At 37.4% G+C, this 27262-nt stretch overlaps 1 protein-coding gene and 1 long non-coding RNA gene across 3 annotated transcripts; one reads left to right on the top strand and one right to left on the bottom strand.

Annotated features, from left to right (window-relative positions):
• Window positions 1–7590: 7590 nt before the first annotated feature.
• Window positions 7591–13166, bottom strand: LOC132552324 (uncharacterized). Of its 2 annotated transcripts, none has more exons than XR_009554325.1 (4): window positions 13124–13166; window positions 11147–11439; window positions 8370–8601; window positions 7591–8051 (listed from the first exon to the last, which is right to left on the bottom strand). It is a non-coding gene; the product is annotated as an uncharacterized LOC132552324 (long non-coding RNA). The 2 variants fall into 2 exon arrangements; XR_009554324.1 differs by lacking the exon at window positions 13124–13166 and adding an exon at window positions 11745–11811.
• A 62-nt stretch (window positions 13167–13228) lies between these two features.
• LOC132552323 (interferon alpha-inducible protein 27-like protein 2) lies at window positions 13229–26965 on the top strand. The gene is made up of 2 exons (XM_060216484.1): window positions 13229–13312; window positions 26510–26965. The coding sequence occupies exons 1-2, from the start codon at window positions 13242–13244 to the stop codon at window positions 26790–26792; spliced, it is 354 nt and encodes a 117-aa protein (XP_060072467.1). The 5' UTR covers window positions 13229–13241; the 3' UTR covers window positions 26793–26965.
• Window positions 26966–27262: the final 297 nt, after the last annotated feature.

Raw genomic sequence — 27262 nt, 5'->3', positions numbered from 1 at the left:
AATTCAATTACATTTTGCTGCTATTATGACTCATTCAATAAATTAAAGCTCCCTGTTCACAATACTACATAAATACATCAGAGTACCTTGTACACAGTACTACATAAATACATCAGAGTACCTCGTACACAAATCTACATAAATACAGAGTACCTTGTACACAGTACTACATAAATACATCAGAGTACCTTGTACACAGTACTACATAAATACATCAAAGTACCTTGTACACAATACTACATAAATACATCAAAGTACCTTGTACACAATTCTACATAAATACATCAAAGTACCTTGTATACAATATTATATAAATACATCAAAGTGCCTTGTACACAGTACTACATTAATACATCAAAGTACATTGTACACAGTACTACATAAATACATCAAAGTACATTGTATACAGTACTACATAAATACATCAAAACAGTACTGCATAAATACATCAAATACCTTGTATACAGTACTACATAAATATAGAGTACCTTGTACACAAATCTACATAATACAGAGTAGCTTGTACACAATAATACATCAAAGTACCTTGTACACAATACTACAAAAATACATCAAAGTACATTGTACACAAATCTACATAATACAGAGTAGCTTGTACACAGTACTACATAAATACACCAAAGTACATTGTACACAGTACTACATAAATACATCAGATATCTTGTACACAGTACTACATAATCTCTCAACATTAGCCTAGGATGATCAGTCTCGCACCAGTAGCCTAGGATGATCAGTCTCACACCAGTAACTAGTATGACCAATCTCACACCAGTAGTATAGGATGACCAATCTCTCACCAGTAGCCTAGGATGATCAGTCTCACACCAGTAGCCAAGGATGATCAGTCTCATGATCAGTCTCACACCAGTAGCCTAGGATGATCAGTCTCACACCAGTAGCCTAGGATGATCAGTCTCACACCAGTAGCCAAGGATGACCAATCTCACACCAGTAGTATAGGGTGATCAGTCTCACACCAGTAGCCTAGGATGATCAGTCTCACACCAGTAGCCTAGGATGATCAGTCTCACACCAGTAGCCTAGGATGATCAGTCTCACACCAGTAGCCAAGGATGATCAGTCTCACACCAGTAGTCTAGGATGATCAGTCTCACACCAGTAGCCTAGGATGATCAGTCTCACACCAGTAGTCTAGGGTGATCAGTCTCACACCAGTAGCCAAGGATGATCAGTCTCACACCAGTAGCCTAGGATGACCAATCTCACACCAGTAGTCTAGGGTGACCAATCTCACACCAGTAGCCTAGGATGATCAGTCTCACACCAGTAGCCTAGGATGATCAGTCTCACACCAGTAGCCTAGGATGATCAGTCTCACACCAGTAGCCTAGGATGATCAGTCTCACACCAGTAGCCTAGGGTGATCAGTCTCACATCAATAACTAGTATGGCCAATCTCACACCAGTAGCCTAGGGTGATCTGTCTCACACCAGTAGCCTAGGGTGATCAGTCTCGCACCAGTAGCCTAGGATGACCAATCTCACACCAGTAGTCTAGGGTGACCAATCTCACACCAGTAACTAGTATGACCAATCTCACACCAGTAGCCTAGGATGACCAATCTCGCAACAGTAACTAGTATGACCAATCTCTCACCAGTAGCCTAGGATGATCAGTCTCACACCAGTAGCCTAGGATGATCAGTCTCACACCAGTAGCCTAGGATGATCGGTCTCACATCAGTAACTAGGATGACCAATCTCTCATCAGTAACTAGTATGACCAATCTCACACCAGTAGCCTAGGGTGATCAGTCTCACACCAGTAGCCTAGGATGATCAGTCTCTCACCAGTAGCCTAGGATGATCAGTCTCACGCCAGTAGCCTAGGGTGATCAGTCTCACACCAGTAGTCTAGGGTGATCAATCTCACACCAGTAACTAGTATGACCAATCTCACACCATTACCCTAGGATGACCAATCTCGCAACAGTAACTAGTATGACCAATCTCACACCAGTAGTCGAGGATGACCAATCTCTCACCAGTAGCCTAGGATGATCAGTCTCACACCAGTAGCCTAGGATGATCAGTCTCACACCAGTAGCCTAGGGTGATCAGTCTCACACCAGTAGCCAAGGATGACCAATCTCTCATCAGTAACTAGTATGACCAATCTCACACCAGTAACTAGTATGACCAATTTACAACAGTAGCCTAGGATGATCAGTCTCACATCAGTAGTCTAGGGTGATCAGTCTCACACCAGTAGTCTAGTATGACCAATCTCACACCAGTAGTCTAGGGTGATCAGTCTCACATCAGTAACTAGTATGACCAATCTCACACCAGTAGTCTAGGATGACCAATCTCACACCAGTAGCCTAGGATGATCAGTCTCACACCAGTAACCTAGGATGATCAGTCTCACACCAGTAGCCTAGGATGATCAGTCTCACACCAGTAGCCTAGGATGATCAGTCTCACACCAGTAGCCTAGGATGATCAGTCTCACACCAGTAACTAGTATGACCAATCTCACACCAGTAGCCTAGGGTGATCAGTCTCACACCAGTAGCCTAGGGTGATCAGTCTCACACCAGTAGCCTAGGATGATCAGTCTCACACCAGTAGCCTAGGATGATCAGTCTCACACCAGTAGCCTAGGATGATCAGTCTCACACCAGTAGCCTAGGATGATCAGTCTCACAAAAGTAACATTTAACGGTGCCGGCTTCTTGTTTTTTCTGTCTCCTCTCCCCACAGTCTACGATCTATCATTCGCTGTCTATCAAAATTCCATAATTCTGTTTCATGGTATGAAATAGTGTGTTAGTTGGTCGATGAAGCAGATAACGCTTACTCTTCCGGAACACCTGGTATAATTCTCGTGTAAATCTTTTCATAGTTTGCCCTTGTTTTATGGAATTTCACTTCTTATTATGATTATGTTGCCATATTGGTATTTTCATGGTGTGTTTATCTGATGTCTACCGTCACTTAATCTTGGTTGCAACAGATAATCAAATGTACACCACCGGGTAGTGAATACGGTTTAATTTTTGACAGACTGTCGAACTGTACGTGAGATGACATTTTCGATCAGTCTGAATGCATCTCGGCAGAATGTATATTAGTAGCTTAATATACGCTGGTAATGGTAATAGATAGCAATAACAAAGTCTCGGTCAGTTTTAATAGGTAAAATGAATTGCGTATCTCTCAGAGAGGCAGTTCAGACTGCTGGATAAGCGTGAAGATAATAATGCAGTTTGCACTTCACCATCCATGTTATCGGTAACTCTGGTACTTTACGAATGACGTTATCGGTTATCGTTTATGTTTCTCATTGTATAAAGCGGACAGTAATTTCGCTTGGTGTTTTTTTTCAGTTGTTACAAAATTCCCTAAAAGTCATAGGTCCCTTGCAAGGTAAAACATCCCAATAACATTTTTGCTTTATTGTATCTGTTCCGTTCGATAGATATATCTACTATGTACATGGACAAAAGATGGTTTGGAATAAGAAATCTGTCACCTCTGAAATCGGGAGATGTTAGACCAATAACATTCCGTTCTTTAGCATCTGTGTACTTCCGCCATGGCTGTAAACAAATATGTTATGATATACAATGTACCAGCTAAATACATATGGTTTATGACTGATACATGTTGGTATCACAATATATGGTGTCCTACTTTTTGATCTAAAGAACAAAGCAGAACTGGCAAGGTTAGCATCTAAATGTAAAAAAGTGGGGCTAATTTGCACATGTAATCTGTATCTCAAAATAAAAGAGAGGCTGCGGTGTAGGGCGGGGCTTGCGGGGCGGCAGGCTGTTGTGCCTTTAGTTTACTGCTACTTGTGTCCATTTCCAAAGTTGAAATCAAATTTCTGATTAATTAATTACCAATGGTGTCATAGTGCCCTATTCAAATGTATGTATATAGTCGTATGGAACACTATGTCTGATACAAAAGACGGGAAATAATTTCTCTCTTTTTTTTTAATTTTGAAAATAATATATAAAAAAATGGGTATACCTATGTTCTTATACTTTGCTATTAAATGTTTGCTTTAAGTTTGTTTCAGCTCAACCTTTATTCAGCTAAAGATATTGGTAGGAGACCGCTCAGGATACCGTTTGTGACGTCCCCTTAGCGCTATGGAGTCGTAGGCACGAGAGCCCACATGTGAAATGGGTCTAGTCATGGATGAGTGATTTTTACACTCTGTACTAATACTGACTTACCGTTTTACTCGGAGACATGTACAGCCATGGTTTTATAGGTATCTGTTGTAGCCTACATATAAGTGCGTATATAAGCATAAATATCCATGCTCAAAATGACAGAAAATAATCACCTTCAATAATTATTATAGACATCAACGTGTTACAATTCAGTTCAACAATATCTATTGATTAAAACATCGCATTTTATTATGTGAGTGCGTATGGTCAGTTGTTTTGAAGCCAGTAAAAGCCAACTGAGAAAACCTGTGGTTTACCAGGACAGGTGTGAACTTTAGCCATCTCTTTCACGAGCTTATTTCTCATCGTCTGACTCTATGTCCTAAATGATTTCACACATTACTACAGTCAGTATACGAAGATATCTGGTATGATCAGGGACGTATCATACAGAAACATCCGGATTTGGTTAAACAAATAAAACTGCGAGAAGATCTAAAATTTGAAAATACATTTGAACAGTTCAATCTATTATTACTGTAGCAATTAAAATTTCTACAACATCTACCGATAACTATATCTTAAGGTAATCCATTACACGAAGGAAAAGGACAATGATTCGAAATTAATTAACCACAGCATTTTAAAGATATATTTTTCTCTAATTTGGCCATGCTTCTATCCATTTCAAATACATAGTACAGAGCAAATCTCGAATTCATTGAACTCCTATAGTTTATTTCTCGTTAACATTTATGACTTACATCTATAAATAGCAGTAAATAAATCAATTCTATTACGTAACCCGGTTGCTTGACTGTTACAATATCAAACATGTTCTTAATTTTCAAGCAACAAGTCCGTAATTTTTTTGCGAGTCGAATGTAATGATATAGAATGTACTAAAAGCGACACTAGCACAGCAACATAATTAAATCTTCTTTTAGCCAAGTCTTGGATGTCAAGTATGTCAGGTAAATTAAGAAACGTATAATAGAGGGATTTGATACTGTTTCTACCTTTCCTAGTTGTTTCATATGCTAGAAAATGTTGTAACAAGAATAGATGCAAGTGCTGGCAGTTATCTGTTACATAGGAATCTACATTTTACACATTCGACTTCTTCTCAAGAACCACTGAATGGATTTTGACCAAACTTGGCCCAAAGCATCAAAATGGGAAGCCGCTTCAAGTTTGCGAAGAAAAAGGGCGTGACCCCAGGAGGGGGAAAAAGGGGGTAAAATTAGGTAAATCTTTAAAAATCTTCTTCTCATGAACCAACGGTCAGATTAAATTCATATTTGATATTTAGGATCCTTATGGCAAGGTCTACAAAGTTTGCGAATGAAAAAAAATTGGGTCAAAAACGGCTCCACTAGGTGGCGCTCAAAAGGGTCAAAATTCAACTTTGACCGATTTCAACCAAATTTGGTAGAAAGCATCCCTTAGTGAAGGATATATGAAATTATGTTGAAAAAGTGATTATGTCCCCTTTTGGGCCCATAAGGGATGTAAAAGGATTTTGACCAAACTTGGCACAAAGCATCCCCTTGGGAAGCCACTTCAAGTTTGCGAAGAAAAAGGGTGTGGCCCCAATAGGAGCCCCAGGAGGGGGAAAAGGGGGTAAAATTAGGTAAATCTTTAAAAATCTTCTTCTCATGAACCAAAAGTCAGATTAAAATCAGATTTGATATTTAAGGTCCCTATGGCAAGGTCTACAAAGTTTGCGAATGAAAAAAAATCGGGTCAAAAACGGCACCACAAGGGGGCGCTCAAAAGGGTCGAAAATTCAACTTTGACTGATTTCAACCAAATTTGGTAGACAGCATCCCTTAGTGAAGGACATATGAATGTATGTTTAAAAAAATTATAATGTCCCCTTTGGGGCCCATAAGGGGTGTAAAATGGGCAATATGTAAAAACCTTCATTAAATGACTACTTCTCAATAACCAGTGGATGGATTTTGACCAAACTTGGCACAAAGCATCCCCATTAGAAGGCGCTTCAAGATTGCGAAGAAAAAGGGGCCGGCCCCAATAGGACCCCCAGGAGGGGGGGGGGGTGATGGGAAACTTGATACGAATGTTCTACACAAGGTCCTGGCAAGTGTTTTAACTTTTTGGGGCGATTCAAAATCCATGATGGCCACCCTGGCCTCTGTTTGGCTAAGACATTATGGACTTCCTTTCAAGAACCATTGGGTGGATCATGTTCAAACTTGGTACAGATGTTTTACACATGGTCCTGCATAAGTGTTGTTACATTTTTGCAACATTTTAAAATCCCCAGATTATTGATATATATTCCTCAGGTGACCGTTAAGGCCCCATTGGGCCTCTTGTTTCACTTCATGGCTTTACATCTCCAATCATTTTTGGGAAATTAACAAACAAACCAACCAATGTTACCTTTCCTATACTGTGAACTCTTCAATATTGTAAAAAAATTGTTGAGAATGGTTCTTAAACCAGAAGTGTTGCCAGATAGCAATTTGTCTGGTTTGGATCTTGACAATGATGAGAGTTATCTCCCTTACACAAAAGTTGAAATTGGTTTCTCGACAGAAAAAGCATTGAAGGATGCAAAGTGTACAAGTCGTCAAGTCATGGAATTCCGTATCAAGTGCCGGAATTGTGTACTTAAACTTGTGAAGAAACTTCTTGAGAAGAGTCCGCTGAATCACAGTTTTGCTAAGAACATGAGCTATTTGAACCCAAAAGAGATGGTTCACCACAAAAGTACATGTACAATTAGAGTGAAGAAGATTCTCACTCACTTGGCATCAATCAACAGAGTGAATGAAAGAGAATGTGACTTGTGTATCATACAATATTAAGACGTTTTGGAGGCTACCCCATCTATTGGAAACTTTGACCCGTATTTGGATGTAGACGGGATAGATGTGTTCCTAGGTACTCCTAGGAAGCAGGAGTATACAAATACATCTGAAGTGGTGAAATAGTTATTACGTTAATCTGTCAAATGGGCAGGCCCAAGTTGAAAGAGGTTTCTCCATCAATAATAAAATTGAGGTGGAGAATTTGAAGCAAGAAACCCTAGTCGCCCAGCGTTTGATTTGTGACTAAGTGAGTGAAGTGGGTGGGGTCTTAAATGCCCCTCTTACCAAAGACCTACTGTCCATTGCTAGAGCAGTCAGACAGAAGTATGATTTATACCTGGCAGAACAAAGAGACGTGAAAACAACTGATCAACAGGGAAGAAAGTGTGAGGCTTTGGAAGAAGAAATAAGCAATCTTAGAAGTGCAGGAGTGCAAAGGAAAAGGTTGAACAGTGCAAAATCTTAACTGACTTGATTGAAAGCAAAGTGAATGCTCTTAAAGACTGTTGATTTGGTATAGTATACCATATGTAACTGTATAATACAGTTGAATATGAATGATGACCCTAAGAAACCTCTGACCTTTATTAAAATATCTGAAATTGGTATACATATTGTTATGTTTTCTGCATTTATCATTGTAAAATGTACTTAATATTTCTGAAAAATTTCTTTAAAAAGGTGAATAGGGCCTTGAAAAGTCCTTGAATTTTGTCTTGGAAAGTTCACATGAACCATGTATCTGTACTTCCCAAGTCACAGTGTGTCAGAAGGACATCTGTCAGATATGCTGAATAAAGGACTTCCAATTTTAGCCACACATCTACGGAATCCAAGTAAACATGAAAAGGCAGCAAAGGATGGTAATCCGGTGAAGAAAGATGCACGGCTGTCATTGTTTTCAATAGTCTTCACTCCAAATGTGACTTGCTGGAGCTTAGTTTCAAGATCATCTCTTTATGTCTGCAACCTAATCAGTTCTTGTCCAAGTTGCTTATTTTCCAACTTTTTTTCAAACATGTATCATGGATATCTGCAAATACACAAATACATCTCCATGTGTTTAGGGACTTGGAAGTAAAGTAAATTTCATTTGAACATAGTACATAGATGATAGACAGAACAATAATACATATAATATATATACAACACTACTATATCGTGACAAAAATTACAACAGCATATATATGTACAGGCTGTATATATTTTGTTACATCTTTGAATATTAGTTGATGTGTAAATTAAACCCTTGTCAGTTTTGGAACAAAACTGTCATAACTTAAAAAAGATACAAATGAACATTTGATCAGCATAAAAAGGGGATAAATTACAAAATCATTGATAAACATACCTATTGGTGGTGTCCATACAGACTCTGTTGCTGTAGATTCTGTTTCTGCGATGTTATGTATGTCTGAGAGGTCCAGAAGGGCTTCAGCCACATGTATTCGGTTTTCTTTATCAAGGAGATTTCCTTCCCTCTGGAGTGTTCAGTTCTAACCATGGGATTAGCATACTGTCTTTAACCCCAAGATGTAGACTTGTTACATAGTCTGGACAAAATGGCAAGTCATTTTTCTTACCTGTAACAAAATAAATATTGTGAACAAAATGTGTATGCGTGTGTGTATAAATTATTTCAATCGGTAGCCTATATCTCATATATAGGCATGTATATATTTTATACAGGCAATATAATTATACACGATATAGTAAACTACTTTACTAAGTAGTAAGCACACGTATGTTATTTCCAGCAGGACACCTGCCGTGGGAAGTAATGGCAGGTACACCTGGATACCCCAGCTAGCTACTATACCTAGACGCCATGTATCATTAGCTGATCATGTATGCATCGAAATCATGCTTTCGATCCTACATGATTTCGCCTTTAAAAAATTTGTACAATGCAGGCATAACAGTCGTTACTATTTTCTCCGGCGTGAAAACAAATAATAAAAAATAATTTAGTATTTCCGTGAAAAAACAACAACAAACAGCCTACCAACCAATGATAATCAAAGTACTGAAAGTACTGAGAGGCTAAACGTATTGGAAAATGTTTACCAATAATCGCTAAGCTATATTACTTTCCCCATACTCTTACACTTTGGAATGCAAAAATCAATAAAATAAGAGAGCCAGAGGGTATTTTTCTTAATTTTAAGCGTTTTTATATATTCTTTAATTCTTATTTCAAATTTGACGACAATAATTTGAACAAATCAAAATAGGTAAAAAAATAACAAAATACACACAACCATATATTTATCGCCAACAAGCCAAATGATAAATAGCTCTATGATGAAGTTGACTAAATAAAACCTTTGCAATACCCAAGATGTTGCAATTACTATCTATCAATATGAGGATTTAGACAAATGAAAAGGACTTTATACCTACTTCTTTATTTTAAATGTATTGCAAAGTAATAGTCCTTACTTATTATAATTATATTTGTGGTTGAGGAAAGTAGATAAGGTGTACACAGCATTTCATATAGTTAAAAGTGTAAATAATTACATTAAATGTATTTACATGCCTATCTTCCTTGAAGTATCATGATTAGACTTTTCTTCCAGTAATTATATCTATAAAGCCATAGCTCTATGAGATTAAACCAGACTTCCATATATATGTACAACATTTACAATATTTTCACTACAGCTGCTACTATTTCTGATCTCCAATGCATTAGATAATATCACCATGACACGCAAAATGAATAAATATGTATGTATATATAGGTGCACATGCACGTGAAACATCAAATTGATAAATTATCATAGAGTATATATGGAAGAGTTTACACATACATAGTAAGTTATAGTTTTAATTCCACATGTCAAGTGTATGTCATATGAATTAGGATTCACTTTGAGACATACAATATCAGCAGCATAATGATAAATAAGTATTAATACACTTGTGTAATACAGTAATGTGTAAGGTATGCACTAGAAGGATAATTTTGTGGGCCAGTATCACAGGGGTTGGGGAACCCAAACATTTACACAAAATTATGTAAATATGTCATACACATACAATATATCTTCATTTATAACATAATTAATATAATTGATTCATACATTAGGTATAGTAATATTTGCACATTTTGTAAACGTACGTGATTGATATTAATCTAAAATCGATCAACTCTTCTTCGCTAATATTGAGGTTAACCTTTCCTCCAATCAATATATGTAGCATTTCGGAGTCTGATAGGGAGTGTAAATATACACTAAACAGTATATCCTTGACATTAATTATACAGCACCTTAGTTGATCTCTCAACTCTGAAGTATAGTTACACTGTAGTACTAAATGTGTTATTGGGTCATGATATAGAAACCCACATTTATGACATAATTCCATTGTTGTCAAGTTTCGAATAGTTACTACTATTTTCATTCTATATTGTATAATCTCCCTGTCTTGGGGAAACTGAAGCGCTAGCTTCCATAAGACGTTAGGTTTAAGCTGGTCCTGTATTTCAACGAATCTTGAGAAATCAGTATCATCTTTCATAAGTTCAATTAAATTATGTTCTTCATATTTCATTACAGAAGTATACATAATAAATTTCCAAGTACATTTCTTTGGAAATACTCCAGTTTCAACAAAGTCGCTGAGATAGTGATACAATGAATATTTTCTCAGTATCCTTACTATGTCAGGAATAAATCCTTGTTGGTACGGTCTACCTAATTCAAACAAAAAGATTCTTGTAATAAAAAATTTATAAACTAGCGACATTACATTCATTCTACACAATCTACCAAAATATAATAATTTTTTAATGTCAATATATGCCTCAATAGAGGTCCAACCAAGAGATGTACACCCATCCGTTCTTGTTCTTTTTTCAAACCCCTGTATAGATTTAACGATGAAATGTTGTGCTCTTTCCAACATTAATATCTCGGTTTTTGTTAAATTCCAGAGTTCACATCCATATAGGGCAGATGGATACACTTTAATTTTTATCAATTTTGCAACTGTAAGGGGGTTAAGAGCACAAGGATGAGCCCCAGAACGAATAAGTGCCATCGTGCCCGATCTTAATTTATCACACGCACGTGTTGTTCTCTCAAAAGAATTTCGTTTAGAATTTAATAAAATACCCACATATCTTTTCGAAATTTCAGCCAATGAGAAGGCCAGGATCGGTAAATTTTGTCTGAAAGGCCGTAGCAATAGGCTATTCCGGATATTTCGGTAGACGATGGAAGGAAAGGCTTAAATCATTACATTGCCGGCTGTAACAACCGCTGACACAACACGTTATCACCATTATTTGTTTTCAGACTTGCCGTTGGTACGCAGAGCTTCTTCGAGATTCTGTAATGGCTACTGGAGGTCTTTAGATAAGTAGGCCGATACTATTTTCAGATAACTTTATTATCCAAAATGATGGAGGTCTGAAACATACAAAAAGTAACATTGTAAATAAAATCAACTATCTGTTGGTAAGACATAAGTAATAGACTAACAAGTAAATACATAATCCTCTAGTCTTGACCTCCAGGAGGCGTGGCCTATTATTTCATGTGACTTCGTTACGTAACCGTGAAAGATCTCATATACCAGAGACGTGTATTATATACGTCTCAGAATATACTTTATCGACATTTGCGCAAAGCAACTCTTCAGGCAGACAAAACGCATATTCAGGTAAATTTTACGATGTTTTCCTTTCCTTATTCTCGTTTTTTTCCATGCATACATGCCATTCTTATTCATGGGGTCTGGTTTCCTCTCGTTGTCGGGTATCGTCTCGCCGACGAACGTCAGTGTTCTGGCGACGTAAGTGACCAAGAGAAATGCAAGTGTGTCTGATCACGAGTCCGTGGTTCAACAGATGTCGCTTTATGGTCAGAAAGGCCGTTATCTATGTCAATTACGTCAGAAAAATTAGAAATACACGTGTCGGAGAGAAAAATTGGGTCAAGTAGTGTAGCAGTCGTGCGTCCGATGCGTGTCGGGCTGTCTATAACGTTGGTCAGGTGTAAAGAGTGAACAATGTCAGTAAGTGCATGTGTGTTTTCTATGGTCAGGAGATCAACGTTAATGTCACCAACAACAACTATATGCGTAGTTTCATGAAAAGCGGATTCTAGAGAAAGTCGAAAGTGATTCCAAAAGGCGTGTGAGATATTCGGAGGTCTATATAAAGTACACAAGTATTTCTTCCTTGGAAACTGGATCTCCGTCCAAATAACTTCACCCACCCGAAATTCTAAATCAGCTCTACGACGGGTGCACAAGAGCCTGGATGTGTCACAGGCACTCGAGGCCAGGATATTATTTTTTAAACATAGATTTTTGTTTTAGCACTCATGACTGACGTTATTTAAACGAAATATCAGCAGAATTCAAGTTTATGTGCCGGTTGACAAATCCGAGGTCCACGGTCATTAAAAATACACTAGAGGCCAGGATATTATTTTTTAAACATAGATTTTTGTTTTAGCACTCATGACTGACGTTATTTAAACGAAATATCAGCAGAATTCAAGTTTATGTGCCGGTTGACAAATCCGAGGTCCACGGTCATTAAAAATACACTCGAGGCCAGGATATTATTTTTTAAACATTGATTTTTGTTTTAGCACTCATGACTGACGTTATTTAAACGAAATATCAGCAGAATTCAAGTTTATGTGCCGGTTGACAAATCCGAGGTCCACGGTCATTAAAAATACACTAGAGGCCAGGATATTATTTTTTAAACATTGATTTTTGTTTTAGCACTCATGACTGACGTTATTTAAACGAAATATCAGCAGAATTCAAGTTTATGTGCCGGTTGACAAATCCGAGGTCCACGGTCATTAAAAATACACTAGAGGCCAGGATATTATTTTTTAAACATTGATTTTTGTTTTAGCACTCATGACTGACGTTATTTAAACGAAATATCAGCAGAATTCAAGTTTATGTGCCGGTTGACAAATCCGAGGTCCACGGTCATTAAAAATACACAAGGCAAGCAACTCCAGATTTTAAAAAATCGACCCCTCGCTTGGAAACTGGCTCAAAAAAAGTAGTTATGATAAGTTCCTTGTAAAACAATATGTATCCGTAGGTAGTGTGTATATTTACCTTTTATTTGGTGCATAACATTACAGGCAACGAGAAATTCACAATACGTATACATGAGATTAACATCTCAATAACCGGAGATTTTATCGTCCATGTAATTATCTTTGACGGAAGTAACATGCCATTTCAAGGGCGGTCACTCCGACTTTTTGGGAGAGGAGTTCCGGATAGCACTATACCAGTGAACAGGTAAGAAAGGTTCCGATGTCATTACGCGCGTAACTTCAAAATAGATATTTTTATTTCTACAAATACATTTGCGGGGATGGAAAAATAATGGCTGGGCAAAGAAAGTCCACATTTGCCAACTCGGATACAATATCATGGTAAGGGATTATACAGAATGCATCAACTTTCAATCAAGCTGGCGGTAATGAGATTTTTTTTTTCAATACTGGGCTAGATCATTACCCTTGATCGTCAAACAATAACTTAAACATAGAGAGGCCATCGGTCAAATAAACCACAGTTAAATTAAACATGTAATTGTCAAAACACTCAGTCTTAAGGGATGATATATATATAGGTCGTGACAGGAAAGGTGAAAGGTGAGAAAGAAGAAAATATAGAGAAAGGACACATAAACAAAACACCTAAGTATTCTTATGTGGAATGTCATAATAGGATAGATGGAGAGGAAAAATAGAAAATGGTGAAGTACCTAGATTTGTTATAGAATAATTCTATAAAACAATATGAAAATTCTTTAGTAACTAAGTGAATATAGCTTTCTTTAAAATGAATTTCTATGTACAATAATATGATTCCATCTAGATATGAAAATATTACTGAAAGTGGAAATATTACCAGACTTGCACACAGACACACTTACATGAAACCACACACACATGCATACCCTATACACTGATAAGGACAATTTACAGAAGTATTCATACAGGCACACAAGTAAAAATACACATGTAAAAAATAAACACATACAGCAGCAGGAACTCTGTACAAAAATATGCAAATTCATTGCATAGATCAAAATGACAATACATGTACAAAAATATCTTATCGGTATACTACACACTATATGTCGATAAACATATAAATTACTGTGTAACCATGTAAGTAATTGATACATATAAACATGTCATTACGGTGTAACCATGAAAATACCTGGTGTTTTAACACACAATTACTATGCAGCCATGTAAATACCTAATGTATAAACATATAATTACTGTTTAACCAATAAATACTTGATGTAAACTTGTAACCACTATGTAACCATGTAAATATCTGATATAAGAAAGCATGTAATTACTCTGTAATACCTGATATTTAAACATGTCATTACTATTAGAGCCATGTAAATACCTGATGTATAAACATGTGATTACTGTGTAACTGTGTTATCATGTGAGTACCTCCTATATCAGCATGTTATTACTGGATAACCATGTAAATATTGGATGAATAAACATGAAATTACTGTAAAACCATTTGATATAACATAAATCAACTTGCAATTACTGGATAACAAATTAATTACCTGATGTTTCAACATGTAATTACTGTTTAAATATCCAAATACATCTTGTAACAACATGAAATTAATGTATAACCATTCCAATACCTGATGTATTAACATGCAGTTGCTGTGTAACCATGTAAATACCTGATAAATAAACATGTAATTACTGATTAAACATCTAAACTCATCTTGTAAAAACATGAAATTTATGTATGACCATTTCAATACCTGATATATCAACATGTGATTTCTGTGAACCATGTAAATACCTGATATATTCACTGGTAATTACTATGAACCATGTAAATACCTGATATATCAACATGTGATTTCTGTGAACCATGTAAATACCTGATATATTCACATGTAATTACTGTGAACCATGTAAATACTTGATAAATAAACATGTAATTACTGTGAACCATGCAAATACCTGATATATTCACTTGTAATTACTGTGAACCATGTAAATACTTGATAAATAAACATGTAATTACTGTGTAACCATGTAAATACCTGATATATTCACATGTAATTACTGTGTAACCATGTAAATACCTGATAAATAAACATGTAATTACTGATCAAACATCTAAATTCATCTTGTATAAACATGTAACTAATGTATAACCATTTAAATACCTGATATATTCACATGTAATTACTGTGTAACCATGTAAATACCTTATAAATAAACATGTAATTACTGATTAAACATCTAAACTCATCTTGTAAAAACATGAAATTTATGTATGACCATTTCAATACGTAACAAGATGGCGACTTGACCGGAGCGCTTGTTGGTTCGGAGATCTAGGTTTGTCGAGCTTTCATGCTGACACAGGTCACAGTACTATGTTATTGATTTCGATGATGTTCTTTTGTTGCAACTAGCAATACCAAGTTGCTTTTGTTGCTTTATGAACTCTATGAACCTTGTAGCCTGACACCATATACATGTATATGTGTATACTGTAAACAAAACCGACCGCCATATTTTCCCAAGGACATACGTGGTACTTGGAATACGCTCTCTCTTGATTGGGTTTTTGACCATACATATTGCCACAGTTATATATAAACATTGATCAATTATGTCTGATCTGGAATCTGAATATTCCAACAAAAGAAAATTTGATTCTTCTCCTGGTGCCCCAGACCATCAACGACATAATAGATCTAGAGGTCACGCCCGTGGGAATTCTGTGCCAAATCCGATACCCGTTCCCAGTTCTATCCATAGGATAGATATCGGAAAAGGACAAATAGTTGACATGAACACCATCATTAAATCAACATTATCTAGTCCGGAATTGGCTAAATCCATAGCACCCGTGTGGGCGGAGGCATTCGTCCCGTGTATGTCGGTCATGGTAAAGGACATTATTGAATCTACAATGACCAGCCTCCTGAAGCCACTCCAGTATAAAATCGAGGTCCAAGAGTTATGTATATCTAGCCTGAAGACCTCTAATGACACTCTAATTAATAAATGTGCCTCTCTTGAGGAAAAAATTAATGACTTGAGTATTGCACTTGATGAAAAATCCAGCAGGCTTGATGAGAAAGTTGAGGAACTTGAACAATATGGCCGCCGGAATTCGTTGCTTTTCCATAATGTTTCGCTTACTGTGGATGAGAAAAAGTTTACAGATCCCAAAATTGTGGAAATGTGTAATTCTAAGCTCAATGTCAGAATTGAGAAAGATGATATATACAGATCTCATATCATTGGGAGAGAAAACCGTGATGAAAAATTCCAAATCATTTGCCGTTTCCGCAGCTGGAACGTGAAAAACGAAGTTTTCCGGAACAAACGAAGTCTCAAGCATGACCATGAGAAGATCTATATCACTGAGGACCTCACAAAGACCCGTCAGTCAATCATCAAATCACTTGGTCAGGCCAAACGGAAGAAATATATTGACACTTACTGGACGGCTGATGGAAGGATTTTTGTCAAAAAATCACCTACTGCCACTAAAATCCTTATTAAAAGACGAATGCAACTTCCTCATGTTATTCCATCCCTGTCTGAAGACAATATGCTTTGAAAATTGAAATAACTACCGTGTGTATATTATTGTCTTAGAAACAATTTTAATTCAAAATTATATGAAGTTTACACATTCAGAAAAAAATAAAAAATATATCAATATCTACAGTCTACATTCCTTTTGTAGATATGAATTGTTTATAATACATTGTCTTATATATATCTGTCTAATTTAGAACTCATTGACCTAAATCCATTTTAAAAAACTGGTCAAATTGCCTGTATCAGTTTTCATAGATTTGTCCAAACTATTTGTCTGTTTGTCCTACCTACCCTGTATATAGTTGTAGGTGGGCATATCCTACTATGAACAGTATAACCTTTTTACAAATGATATATCCTACCTACCAATCAATCAGTAGAAATATTACAATACTCTTATGTAAATAACAGCTCATTAGGATTTTACTTCATGTTTATCACCTACTGATATTTTTTAAAAATAATGTATATTTGAGTTGTGTGTACTAATGTTTACACTACCAAACATAAAATTCCTTTACCTGTGTGTAAACTGCATGTTTACATGCCTATACTATCTGTAAGTAAATATTTATACATAGTACATGTATTTACATAATAATATACAATGTTCTTTTACTTGTAGGGCATGTTTATATACTCAGTATTTACATGTTTTTATGTCAATTTACAGTAATTATATGTTTATACACAAAGCATACAGATCTGATACATGTATTTACAAAGTTCATATATTTGTATTTACAAATCAATACAACCGATAGTTCCATGTTTATACAATATTAACAGGTTTATAAACTCATTATACAGATTTGATAACTGTATTTACACATTTAAGCATCAAGTATATTGCATCTCTAAATACAGCTGTATTAAATACAAATGTACATGTTTATACACATAATATAAAGACCCTATATGTTTAAATACGAAGTATTTTCATGTAACCTGTTGAAAGGTCGTAAGAATGTAACCTGTAGAAAGGTCTTAAGAATGTTACCTGTTGAAAGGTCGTAAGAATGTTACCTGTTAAAGGTCTAAATAATGTTACCTGTTGAAAGGTCTATAGAATGTTACCTGTTGAAAGGTCGTAAGAATGTAAGCTGTTAAAGGTCTAAATAATGTTACGTGTAGAAAGGTCTTAAGAATGTTACTTATTGAAAGGTCTTAAGAATGTTACTTATTGAAAGGTCTTAAGAATGTTACCTGTTGAAAGGTGTAAGGAATGTTACCTGTTGAAAGGTCTAAGGAATGTTACCTGTAGAAAGGTCTTAAGAATGTAACCTGTTAAAGGTCTAAATAATGTTACGTGTAGAAAGGTCTTAAGAATGTTACTTATTGAAAGGTCTTAAGAATGTTACTTATTGAAAGGTCTTAAGAATGTAACCTGTTGAAAGGTCTTAAGAATGTTACCTGTTAAAGGTCTAAGGAATGTTACCTGTTGAAAGGTCTATAGAATGTTACTTGTTGAAAGGTCTTAAGAATGTTACCTGTTAAAGGTCTAAGGAATGTTACCTGTTGAAAGGTATAAATAATGTTACCTGTTGAAAGGTCTTAAGAATGTTACCTGTCGAAAGGTCTGAAGAATGTTACCTGTTGAAAGGGCTTTAGAATGTTTGAAAGTAAAAGTTTGTTACCGATATTTCTTGGAAAGTACTGGATTGATCTTTCTCAAATTTCATATGCAGTTTCCCCTTGGTCCCTAGTTGTGCATTGTACCTTTTTTAGACTTGGTCGAATTCAAGATGGCTGACAGGCAGCCATCTTGGATTTTGAGAGTAAAATCTTGTTACCGCTATTTCTGAGGATGTACTGGATGGATTCTTCTGATATTTCATAGGTATTGGTTTCCCTTGGTCCCTAGTTGTGCATTTTACCTTTTTTGGACTGATTTGAAATCAAGGTGGCCCACAGGCAGCCATCTTGGATATCGACAGTAATACAACACACTATTTTCTTCGATATTCTATCATATTGATTCAAGACCATGTCCATTATCCACCTGTAAGTGACCGCTATCTAATAATACTTTGGGATCTTTTTCAAATTTTGCTAATAGGTGCTTAATAAAAATATCTTGTGCCATCAATGGGTACATTCAATGAAGACCAGTTCATGAACATTTACAACACCTGTAACAAAAAAAAAAAAAAAAAAAAGCAAATCTTCAAGAACTGAAAACAGATCCTCAAATGGTGGGTGCCAAGATCCCACTGGGATCTCTTGTTCATTCAGCCATCGATCGGTCAGCTGTGGCCAAAATTTGGCCAAATTTTAGATATTGTCTGATTTTCGTGAAAATTGGTATATATATATATATTAGGTGGCACTGTCGATAGGAGCAAAATGGCTTAGTGCATCTGAGCGGTCAGCTGTGGTCAAAATTTGGCCAAATTTTAGATATTGTCCGATTTTCGTGAAAATTTGTATATATGTATTAGGTGGCACTATAGGAGCCAAATGGTGTAGTCCATTTTTCATTTGGTCATCGATCGGTCATCTGAGTGGTCAGCTGTGGTCAAAATTTGGCCAAATTTTAGATATTGTCCGATTTTAGTGAAAATTGGTATTGGTATATATGTATTTGGTGGCACTATAGGAGCAAAATGGCGTAGTCCATTTTTGGCATGACTGCAGGTCATTTTTTTAAAGAATGTAATGCCAGTTTAGAAAGTAACCATTATATCAGTGATGTATCTTGGTGGACTTTTTATAAAGACTTTATATGACGGTAAAAGCAAACTTTTGTTTGTTTCTTTTGGATTTACCACTTCATTCCCACTTGAAACAGAGATGAAAGATGAATTTTCACGGGAAAGAAATTGCTGTTGCCAGGGATTCAAACCCACAACCCTCTTCACCCTTCTGGTGGTGAAGCCTATGCTCTACCAACTGCGCTAACCCTGCATGGCGACTGTTTTTATTTTTATTTCATTAATTCTGCTCCATAGAAAATTATCACACCACTTGAACTTTGTTTTTTTTTATCATTTTAATTATTAGCATAAATGTAGAAAGGAAAAAAGGGTATCGTCAGCGAAAAATATTTTTTTATATATGAAAATATAGGTTACTTTGACCACTTTACAAGAAATAGAAATTTTCAAAGATGAACGATAAAAGCAAAATTGACTGTTAAAATGGCAAAATTATCAATTTCACGGAAACAGCCGAGTAAAAAACTGAAAACCCAATAAGTGACCAGTGACGTCACAGTGTACTAAAAGAGACTGAAATTGACTCGATTTAACATGGCGATTATAGGGAAATGAAAGTATGTGTCTACTTAAATGGACTGGTAAGTCATTCAAGGAGGAAAACGGCTAAAATATATATACATAATTTTAGGATATTAAATTCCCTAACGACCGGTATATTTCTTTATTTAATTATTGCACTGCTACCACGTATAAACTTAGTTTAAAAAGCAAAAAACCGTCTCAGAAATACTTGTCTGAAAAACGGATCGTAGTAATGTGGCGATTTACTGGGTCCTGGCAATATGCGTCAAATGAAAAACACAGTTTTTACTCCTTCATCAGTGGAAAGGGCTGTAATTCATAGATACAGAATTAGTATTTTGAATTCCCTATTAATTGGTGTATATATTGTCTTTGAATAAATGCAGTGATTTGCCATATTAACCTTATTTGAAAAGGAAAACCATCTCATAAATATTCGACTGAAAATATGAAAAGATGGTATATATACCTAAATTTTAGCGATCATCTTAAACATAAACAATAAGTAGATCTAAATAAAATACATGTAGTTAAATATCATATCAGCGGTTGGTTCTTTTTCATATGTTTTCCAGCATGGATTTAATCTGTCAAAAGATGAATTGATACTTAGAGTCTGCATATCTTACAAGGTAAAGAACGAACCGCTACAGTGATCTTAGAGTGTAGGACAAAAGCCCACTAGGACATAATCCCACTAGGACAATAGCCCACTAGGACAATAGCCCACTAGGACATAAGCCCACTAGGACAAAAGTCCACTAGGACATAATCCCACTAGGACATAATTCCACTAGGACAAAAGCCCACTAGGACATAAGCCCACTAGGACAAAAGCCCACTAGGACATAATCCCACTAGGACAAAAGCCCACTAGGACATAATTCCACTAGGACAAAAGCCCACTAGGACATAATCACACTAGGACAAAAGCCCACTAGGACATAATCCCACTAGGACAAAAGCCCACTAGGACATAATCCCACTAGGACAAAAGCCCACTAGGACATAATCCCACTAGGACAAAAGCCCACTAGGACATAATCCCACTAGGACAAAAGCCCACTAGGACATAATCCCACTAGGACAAAAGCCCACTAGAACAAAAGCCCACTAGGACAATAGCCCACTAGGACATAATCCCACTAGGACAAAAGCCCACTAGGACATAATCCCACTAGGACAAAAGCCCACTAGGACATAATCGCACTAGGACAAAAGCCCACTAGGACATAATCCCACTAGGACAAAAGCCCACAAGGACATAATCCCACTAGGACAATAGCCCACTAGGACATAATCCCACTAGGACAAAAGCCCACTAGGACATAATCCCACTAGGACAATAGCCCACTAGGACATATCCCACTAGGACAAAAGCCCACTAGGACATAATCCCACTAGGACAAAAGCCCACTAGGACATAATCGCACTAGGACAAAAGCCCACTAGGACAAAAGCCCACTAGGACATAATCCCACTAGGACAAAAGCCCACTAGGACATAATCGCACTAGGACAAAATCCCACTAGGACAAAAGCCCACTAGGACAAAAGTCCACTAGGACAAAAGCCCACTAGGACATAATCCCACTAGGACAATAGCCCACTAGGACAAAAGTCCACTAGGACATAATCCCACTAGGACATAAGCCCACTAGGACAAAAGCCCACTAGGACAAAAGCCCACTAGGACATAAGCCCACTAGGACAATAGCCCACTAGGACATAATCGCACTAGGACAAAAGCCCACTAGGACAATAGCCCACTAGGACAATAGCCCACTAGGACATAATCCCACTAGGACAATAGCCCACTAGGACAATAGCCCACTAGGACAAAAGCCCACTAGGACATAATCCCACTAGGACAAAAGTCCACTAGGACATAATCCCACTAGGACATAATCGCACTAGGACAAAACCCCACTAGGACATAATCCCACTAGGACATAATCGCACTAGGACAAAAGCCCACTAGGACATAATCCCACTAGGACATAATCCCACTAGGACAAAAGTCCACTAGGACATAATCCCACTAGGACAAAAGCACACTAGGACAAAAGCCCACTAGGACATAATCGCACTAGGACAAAAGCCCACTAGGACATAATCCCACTAGGACAAAAGCCCACTAGGACATAATCCCACTAGGACAAAAGCCCACTAGGACATAATCGCACTAGGACAAAAGCCCACTAGGACATAATCCCACTAGGACAAAAGCCCACAAGGACATAATCCCACTAGGACAATAGCCCACTAGGACATAATCCCACTAGGACAAAAGCCCACTAGGACATAATCCCACTAGGACAATAGCCCACTAGGACATATCCCACTAGGACAAAAGCCCACTAGGACATAATCCCACTAGGACAAAAGCCCACTAGGACATAATCGCACTAGGACAAAAGCCCACTAGGACAAAAGCCCACTAGGACATAATCCCACTAGGACAAAAGCCCACTAGGACATAATCGCACTAGGACAAAATCCCACTAGGACAAAAGCCCACTAGGACAAAAGTCCACTAGGACAAAAGCCCACTAGGACATAATCCCACTAGGACAATAGCCCACTAGGACAAAAGTCCACTAGGACATAATCCCACTAGGACATAAGCCCACTAGGACAAAAGCCCACTAGGACAAAAGCCCACTAGGACATAAGCCCACTAGGACAATAGCCCACTAGGACATAATCGCACTAGGAAAAAAGCCCACTAGGACAATAGCCCACTAGGACAATAGCCCACTAGGACATAATCCCACTAGGACAATAGCCCACTAGGACAAAAGCCCACTAGGACATAATCCCACTAGGACAAAAGTCCACTAGGACATAATCCCACTAGGACATAATCGCACTAGGACAAAACCCCACTAGGACATAATCCCACTAGGACATAATCGCACTAGGACAAAAGCCCACTAGGACATAATCCCACTAGGACATAATCCCACTAGGACAAAAGTCCACTAGGACATAATCCCACTAGGACAAAAGCACACTAGGACAAAAGCCCACTAGGACATAATCGCACTAGGACAAAAGCCCACTAGGACATAATCCCACTAGGACATAATCCCACTAGGACATAATCCCACTAGGACAAAAGTCCACTAGGACATAATCCCACTAGGACAAAAGTCCACTAGGACATAATCCCACTAGGACAAAAGTCCACTAGGACATAATCCCACTAGGACATAATCCCACTAGGACAAAAGTCCACTAGGACATAATCCCACTAGGACATAATCCCACTAGGACAAAAGTCCACTAGGACATAATCCCACTAGGACAAAAGTCCACTAGGACATAATCCCACTAGGACATAATCCCACTAGGACAAAAGTCCACTAGGACAAAAGCCCACTAGGACAAAAGCCCACTAGGACATAATCCCACTAGGACAAAAGTCCACTAGGACAAAAGCCCACTAGGACATAATCGCACTAGGACAAAAGCCCACTAGGACATAATCCCACTAGGACATAATCCCACTAGGACAAAAGTCCACTAGGACATAATCCCACTAGGACAAAAGTCCACTAGGACATAATCCCACTAGGACAAAAGTCAACTAGGACATAATCCCACTAGGACAAAAGTCCACAAGGACATAATCCCACTAGGACAAAAGTCCACTAGGACAAAATCCCACTAGGACAAAAGTCCACTAGGACATAATCCCACTAGGACAAAAGTCCACTAGGACAAAAGCCCACTAGGACATAATCGCACTAGGACAAAAGCCCACTAGGACATAATCCCACTAGGACATAATCCCACTAGGACAAAAGTCCACTAGGACATAATCCCACTAGGACAAAAGTCCACTAGGACATAATCCCACTAGGACAAAAGTCCACTAGGACATAATCCCACTAGGACAAAAGTCCACTAGGACATAATCCCACTAGGACATAATCCCACAAGGACATAATCCCACTAGGACATAATCGCACTAGGACATAATCGCACTAGGACAAAAGTCCACTAGGACAAAATCCCACTAGGACAAAAGCCCACTAGGACATAATCCCACTAGGACAAAAGTCCACTAGGACAAAAGCCCACTAGGACATAATCGCACTAGGACAAAAGCCCACTAGGACATAATCCCACTAGGACATAATCCCACTAGGACAAAAGTCCACTAGGACATAATCCCACTAGGACAAAAGTCCACTAGGACATAATCCCACTAGGACAAAAGTCCACTAGGACAAAAGCCCACTAGGACAAAAGCCCACTAGGACATAAGCCCACTAGGACATAATCCCACTAGGACAAAAGCCCACTAGGACATAATCCCACTAGGACAAAAGTCCTCTAGGACATAATCCCACTAGGACAAAAGTCCACTAGGACATAATCCCACTAGGACAAAAGCACACTGTTGATCTTAATTAAGTAATTTTTTTGAGTACTAAAATATATTGCCTCAGCCAAGATCAGTTGCATAATTTGTGTAACATTTTACTTAAAATTTCAAAGTCTTTTTATAGTCATATTCTTTTTATTTTGCACTTATATATAGTTCAAGGTATCAGAATTTACACACTTGATATATATACTATGATTTATTGACAAATAATCTTCAAAAATGATTAATTATTAAAATGTAATTCATGCACCCTAATTGCCTTTGATAATGAAATAGTTGCAAGATAAAAGTAAATGTGTGCAAACATTTCCCTTTAATAAAATAAATATAGGTGTGAAACTTAATGACTATCAAAGCAAATAAGCTTTGATTGATTAATGATTAAAGAAGAAATGTGTGATATCTAAAGGCTTTAAGGATAATTAGGTCAACTAAAATCGACTTTCTTTATAGTTATTGATATTTGCATTAAATGCATAAATACAAATATATTGATTGGAATTCATATTTCAAATGGTATTTTCATCGAATTTGGTTTATATATTTACAACATCGGCCTATGAGGCTTGCCATTCTTCCACTGATTTGGGATAACATGGCCACTAATTTCAACTGTATCATCGTCTCTTTGTTTGGAAGGACACTCGTTGAAAGTACGACCCAGACACGAAACCGTTCGCTTTTAATTTTTTCTTCAACGATACGTTAGAAGTATAATTAAGTCCGATATCATTGGGAATGACGTTCAATGCTGAAGACATTTTGTTTGTTGGAGATGGTGAGAGTAGCCTCCCTTGATTTTTTGTAGGCTTGGTTATTTTAGCGTTGTCGATCGGACAATTGCCACTGTGTTGTGTAATGTGGAAAGTACCTGTCTAATTATAGCGGTTTCACGTGTTGTGTAATGTGCCACATCAGTGTAAGGGTGACCTTCTTGTACTTGTCTTTTGCTGTCAGGATAGTTTACGTCTTATACAGTATGTAAATTAGGATGAGAGTTGTGAGGAAAGTGTGCAAGGAGTGCGAGTGAGACCAATAAAACTAAAGAATATAGTGCAAACCCCGCAGTTGGCCATTTACCACTGTCAATTTGAACTATTTGACTATGACTACCAAACTGCAACAGGTCTTTGAAGGTAAATATTACATATATTACCATTATGAAATATAGTCGTTTACTTAAACTTTCGAAGGTTATCTATCAATGTTACCAAGTTTTTCTGGTATAAATAATGCCAATATGTTCTTTCTGGGAATTTCCTCTGTCAAAACCACCAACCCATAAATAACTTAATTAGCACAGTAGAATGGACTTTGTTCCTTTATTTGCCCTGTGACTAATAGAATCTTCACCTACATTAAGGTGTGACAGAGAAATCTCCAACCCGAGGAGTGATATTCTTGGTTGTCTAACCCAAGGCTATGCAGAGGGTTAGACAACCAAGAAAGTCACCCCGAAGGTTGGATATTTCTCTGTTACACCCAAAAGGTAGGGGTTGATTATTTTTCTCCCATCATACTTTTTCTAAAATTGGAACTCCGCATCGTGCATTCCCTTCATGCTTTGCTGCACTAACTATTTCGCCAGTGTCAGTCATGCAGACTTTATACATCATACAAGTTCCTATAGGGCGAAAATTGTCAATAATCTTTCCCTTCCTACCTCCAGATCCTATGCTGACAGTGTCTCCTATTTCAAACATGGTTTTGAGCTATTGGTAAATTTGTACATGTGTACTTGTTTATATACATGTAGCAGACAACTTGCGTAAAAGTAGTTCTGTTCACTTCAGGTGCTAGCGCTATTTGTCATACCCTAGGGGTTGACAGAGAAATCATACCCTAGGGGTTGACATAGAAATCTTGAACAAGTAAAACGGGTGACAAGCCTGTGAATGATGGGAGAAATAATGGTCATAATTTTTTTACTGCATCATTTCATAGCATAGATGATTGTGGAGTTGATCATTATGTCACTGCATAAAGTAATTTCCCCTTTGTCCTATATTCTGAGACATATTGTGATTCACAATTGTTGGTCATTGCTATGTTGAAAGGGAACTTTTAGATTCATATATCCGTTTGATTAGTTTTACCTGCTCTTTTCGAGACTTATCGGGAAAAGAATTGAAACAAGCAAACCAAAATGGCCAAATTTCTAGGGAAGCTACTGGATTTTTGTTTACTTCATTGAAGATCTTCAAGTTTTGTGCATCATTTGCTTACAGGGCACCAAAGATGGACAAATTAGCTTATACAGGCGCTGTAGCCGTTGGAACAGTGGTGTTGGTTCCGGCTGTCATTAGTGTTGCAGGATTCACTTCTGGCGGGATTGCTGCAGGTTCCCTAGCAGCAAAAGCCATGTCTGCCGCCGCTGTAGCTAATGGAGGGGGTGTAGCCGCCGGAAGTGCTGTGGCTGTCCTCCAGTCGGTTGGAGCTGCAGGTTTAGGCACTGCTACCAAGATGGCCATTGGGAGTGCTGCTGCTGTAGCCTATAATTTCTTCAAGTAACCACTGTCCTGGTTTCTTCCATACACAAGGAGTAGAAGTAACATACACAACAAGGAAATTCAGAAACTAAGTATAGAAAAGCGACTGAACGTAACTGAAATGAATTCTGAAATTAATTTTCTATGAATTTTGTTCAAATCTGTATTGCTTAAGATAAAATTATAAAAAACTGTCTTGTGTCTTTTTCCAGTTTTAAGCATCACAGGGACTGGACATCAGGCAGAGCCTAGTTAAGTCCTCTCCCACACTTAACATCACAGGGACTGGACATTAGACAGAGCCTATTTAAGTTTTTTCTAACACATAAAATCACAGGGACTGGATATCAAGCAGAGCGTATTTAAGTCTTTTCTAACACATAACATCACAGGGACAGGACATCAGGCAGGGCGTATTGAAGTCTTTTCTAACACATAACATCACAGGGACTGGACATCAGGCAGAGCGTATTTAAGTCCTCCCCCACACAT

This window comes from Ylistrum balloti, unplaced genomic scaffold (genome assembly GCF_031769215.1).
Source record: "Ylistrum balloti isolate Yb309-2 unplaced genomic scaffold, AGI_CSIRO_Ybal_v1 Utg370242, whole genome shotgun sequence".
Lineage (NCBI taxonomy): Eukaryota > Metazoa > Mollusca > Bivalvia > Pectinida > Pectinidae > Ylistrum > Ylistrum balloti.
Note: the sequence above shows the minus strand (reverse complement) of the source record. Positions and strands in the feature narration are given on the sequence as shown.

Bases quoted from the DNA above. Each gene is read 5' to 3' on its own strand.
- LOC132552323 (XM_060216484.1), top strand. From the start codon at position 13,242: ATGCCATTTCAAGGGCGGTCACTCCGACTTTTTGGGAGAGGAGTTCCG. The intron at 13,313-26,509 runs GTAAGAAAGGTT...ATTTGCTTACAG, and splicing joins AGCACTATACCAGTGAACAG to GGCACCAAAGATGGACAAAT.